The sequence below is a fragment of the Eptesicus fuscus genome, chromosome 6, assembly GCF_027574615.1.
Source record: "Eptesicus fuscus isolate TK198812 chromosome 6, DD_ASM_mEF_20220401, whole genome shotgun sequence".
NCBI classification, from domain to species: domain Eukaryota; kingdom Metazoa; phylum Chordata; class Mammalia; order Chiroptera; family Vespertilionidae; genus Eptesicus; species Eptesicus fuscus.
In genome coordinates, this window is record NC_072478.1 from 6885296 (window position 1) to 6889844 (window position 4549).

At 55.5% G+C, this 4549-nt stretch overlaps 1 protein-coding gene across 1 annotated transcript; it reads left to right on the forward strand.

Moving 5' to 3' along the window:
* Positions 1–1879: 1879 nt before the first annotated feature.
* LOC103295101 (cationic amino acid transporter 3-like) lies at positions 1880–3736 on the forward strand. Its single transcript, XM_054718307.1, has one exon. The coding sequence runs from the start codon at positions 1880–1882 to the stop codon at positions 3734–3736; it is 1857 nt and encodes a 618-aa protein (XP_054574282.1).
* The last annotated feature ends 813 nt before the right edge of the window (positions 3737–4549 follow it).

Here is a 4549-nt window from a genome sequence, read left to right on the forward strand (position 1 = left end):
AGCATTTTACTCAGGAAAACGGAGATGTTCTGAGCTCAGCACACATCAGGCTCTCAGTTCGGACAGATTGCCCAGGCCCCTGGGGACAGAGAAAGCAGTTACCTGAATTTCAACACAGGAGTCTGCAGGGAAAATGCCAGAATTTCATCAATTTCGACCTGACCATGAAACACTTTCCTGAAGGATGTAGGCCCAGTTGGGGCAGGACTGGAGGTCTTCTGATAATGGAAAAACTTTATCTGAAACCCCCAGCTTGTGCCCTTGGCCTGGATCCTGGTTCTCGAGGTCCACGTCTCCTCCTTGGGGCTTGGGGCACATTCCTTAGCAGTCAGCCTTCCACGGGCTACCTCACTTGGTCTCTGTCTCTCCCCTTATCTTGTGCTACCAGGGTCATGCTCTTCAATGTGCTCAGTTCTGTTGATCGGAAGGTTAGAAAACCCTCTTTTTTTTTTTTTTTTTTTCTGTTGCAACTGAAAAAAAAAGGCACAGTTGCTTATTTTTGCCAAGAAAAAAAGTAATAAGAGGATTCACAGAAACGGGGGAACCCCGCTGTTTACATTGGATTTCTAGGCTCGCTTCACATGCCATCCTCTGCAGACAGTTTGCTGGTTTCTCGCCTCACCTGAAACTTGCAGGGAACTTAGTTGACCCCCTCAATGCCACCAGAATTTCCCTTGGAAACCTGCAGCTGGACTCCGGTGGGTATTTTTTATTTTCGGGCATTCTCTACATCTTTGCTTTCTCCACTCTCTCTCCAGCTGAGTGTTCTGTTCAGTTCTTGCCTCAGAAGTGCTGAGTGAGGGCACTCATCCCCCACGGCACTGGGACAGGAGAAGGGAGCCAAGGCTTGTCGGGGGACCGGTCCCTGTCCATGGCCTGGCCACGGGGTGTGTAGACACACAGTTTTGGGTGCTGATTACTGAGTTGGAGCAGAGATGGGGTGTACAGGGAGCCCCCAGGAGGACTTGGCCTTCCAGTAGAAAGTTTTATCTCGATATTAACTTCTCAGTGTTTTTTAATAAGCTTTAATTTTTAGAGCAGTTTCAGGTTTGCAGTAAAATTAACATGAAGGTACAGAGATTTCCCATCCACACATAGTGTAGGAAATTCCCATGGTCAGCATCTCCCACCAGAGTGGTACATTTATTGCATCTGATGAACCCACATGGACCAGAGTCCATGTTCCCATTAGTAGGTTCAGCCTTGGTGGTGTGCATTCTGTGGGTTTGGACAAATGGGTAATGGCATGTATTCAGCATTGCAGTATCATAGAGTAACTCCACCGCCTGGAAATCGCCTGTGCTCCAGCAATTCATCCCTCCCCTCCACCAACCCCTGAACCACTGATCTTTTTTTTTTTTTTAATATATTTTATTGATTTTTCACAGAGAGGAAGGGAGAGGGATAGAGAGCTAGAAACATCGATGAGAGAGAGACATCCCACTGGGGGATGTGCCCGCAACCAATGTACATGCCCTTGACCGGAATCGAACCTGGGACCTTCCAGTCCGCAGACAGACGCTCTATCCACTGAGCCAAACTGGTTTTGGCAACCACTGATCTTTTTACGGCCTTCTCGTTTTTGCCTTTCCCAGAATGCCAGATAGTTGGATTGTACAGTATGTGGCCTCCTCTGATTGGCTCCTTTCACTGAGCAATACACATCTGAGGATCATGGCTTGATCGCTGATTTCTTTGTAGTGCTGAATAACATTCCCTCACGTGGGAGTATACGGACCCATTCCCCTACTGAAGGGAATCCTGGTTGCTCCCAACTTTAACTGTGTATAAAATTTTCATTTCTAGGAGCGGCGTCTGCTCTCACAGTCTGAAGTCCGTCTGATCTTCGATCTTCGTCTCCAACTGAGCTCCACCCAAGATGCTATGTGAACACCTGGGCCGGTTTTGTCAGAAGCTGGTACGCAGGCGGCCCCTGGAGCGGAGGAAGGGGTCTGGCAGCGGCCTGGCCCGGTGCCTGAGCACCCTGGACCTGGTGGCCCTCGGGGTGGGCAGCACCCTGGGGGCGGGAGTGTACATCCTGGCCGGGGAGGTGGCCAAGGACAAGGCGGGACCGGCCATCGTCCTCTGCTTCTTTGTGGCCGCTGTGACGTCCATGCTGTCGGGGCTGTGCTACGCGGAGTTCGGGGCGCGGGTGCCCTGCTCCGGGTCCGCCTACCTCTACAGCTACGTCGCCGTGGGACAGCTGTGCGCCTTCATCACCGGGTGGAACCTCATCCTCTCCTATGTCATTGGGAGCGCCAGTGTGGCCAGGGCCTGGAGCGCCGCCATCGACAGCCTGACCGGGTACCACATGTCTCGGGCGCTGCAGGAGAGCGTGCCCCTGCGTGTGCCCTTCCTGACCAGCCACCTGGACTTCTTCTCGCTGGGCCTGGTGCTGCTGCTCACGGGGGTGCTGGTCCTGGGAGCCCGTGAGTCGGCCCTGGTTACCAAGCTGTTCACGGGCGTGAACCTCTTGGTTCTCGGCTTCATCCTCCTCTCTGGCTTCATGAAGGGACGTCTGCACCACTGGCAGCTCACGGAGCAGGACTACGAGTTGACCAAATCGGAGTCCAACGGCACCCCGAGCCTGGGCCCTCTGGGCTCCGGGGGGTTTGTGTCTTTCGGCTTTGAGGGGGTTCTCCGCGGAGCAGCCACGTGCTTCTATGCGTTTGTTGGTTGTGACTGCATCACCACCGCCGGGGAGGAAGCCTGCAACCCCCAGCGGGCCATCCCCCTGGGCTCCGTGATCTCCATCTTCATCTGCTTCTTGGCATATTTTGGGGTCTCGGCGGCGCTCACCCTCATGGTGCCCTACTACCAGATCAGCTCCCACAGCCCCCTGCCAGAGGCCTTCCTCCACGTGGGCTGGCCCTCGGCCAGATACGTCGTGGCCGTGGGGACCCTCTGTGCCCTTTTGTCCAGCCTCCTGGGCGCCATGTTCCCCATGCCACGGGTGATCTTGGCCATGGCAGAGGACGGACTCCTGTTCCGGGCACTCGCCCGGATCCACCCCCGAACACGCACCCCCGTCATGGCCACCATCGTTTCGGGAACTCTTGCAGCGCTCATGGCCTTCGTCTTCGAGCTCAGGGACCTGGTGGACCTCATGTCCATCGGCACCCTGCTGGCGTACTCCCTGGTGGCCTTTTCCGTGCTGGTTCTCAGGTACCAGCCGGACCAGCATTTCAGCAAGAACGAGAAGGCGGCGGTGGAGGTAACGGAGATAAAGCTTGGGCCCGACGCCGGTTCCCAGGGGCCTGTACCTGCAGCAGGAATGGCGGGCACCCTAAGAAGCCTGTGGAGCCCCGAGAGCAGCGGCCCCTCCCCGCGATCTGGCCATGTCGTCTATGGATGTGCCTTGCTGCTGGCTCTCCTGCTGACGGTCCTGAGCCTGGTCCTGGCCCAGTGGCCCGGCCGTCTGGTCTCCGGGGACCCAGTGGCCACAGCAGTGACGGGGCTGCTGCTGCTGCTCATTGGGGGGCTCGCGTTCATCCTCTGGAGACAGCCCCAGAGCCCGGCTCCTCTTCGCTTCAAGGTGCCCGCCCTGCCTGCCCTGCCCCTGGTCAGCATCTTTGTGAACATGTACCTGATGATGCAGATGACCTCCATGACCTGGGCCCAATTTGGCATCTGGATGGCGATTGGCTTTGCCATATACTTTGGATACGGGATCCGGCACAGCTTGGAGACCAGTGAGCCACAGCCCGCGGGCCCCAGCTCTCAAACACGCCTCTAGTGGGATTCGTGTGACCACGGGAGACGGATGCTGCCTGGCATCTCCTCGCGCTGGAGCATCTTCTGGTTCCACGGAGACTCGGAGCCTCTGTGGAGAGTGAAGGTGGGACGCACCCGGAGCCCTGGCTCCGTGTCCACTTGTAACGGCAGACGCACACGCGGAAAGTGCACACCGTGCAAAGGCAGAAAGATGCGCTCTCCCAACGCAGGTCGGACAGTGCGCAACCCGCAACCGGAAGAAGAAGTGAAATAGTCCCCGCACAGAGAGGACCCCTCTTGTGCCCATTTCCAGAGAGAACAGATTGCCCCGTGGGAAGAAATGGCCTGTTTCAACTCTATTGTGTCAACAGTGCACTTTTTTGGGTAATTTTTAATTTAAAAAAATTTTTTTTTTCTCAAAAAAGAAATTTTTCATTTCTAAATTATTTCAAATATACAGAAAACTTGCAAGAGTGACACCCAGAATTCTGTGCACCCTACATCCAGATGCGCCCCTGTGCAGCGTCTGCCGTCTGTTTACCACCTGCCTCCTGTTTACCGGCTTCCCCACAGCGCACTCTCCCTCCGGTGCATGTGTCCAGACCTGTCCACACAAACGCACACACATGCTTTTCTGAACCATCTCAAAGCAGTTTGTGAACCCGACCCATGAATCCTGTAGCGGCTCCGTGTTCAATACACTGACACACTCTCCTCCCATATTCCCTGGCAATCTCCAGAAATCCCCTCCCCTGTGTGCAATAGCCCGGCTCTGACTCTCACTGCGGTAAGGCTCCAGTAGCGGCAGTCACCCACCTGTCCGGCAGGGGGTAAA

Coding starts and splice junctions, on each gene's coding strand:
- LOC103295101 (XM_054718307.1), top strand. CDS start 1,880: ATGCTATGTGAACACCTGGGCCGGTTTTGTCAGAAGCTGGTACGCAGG.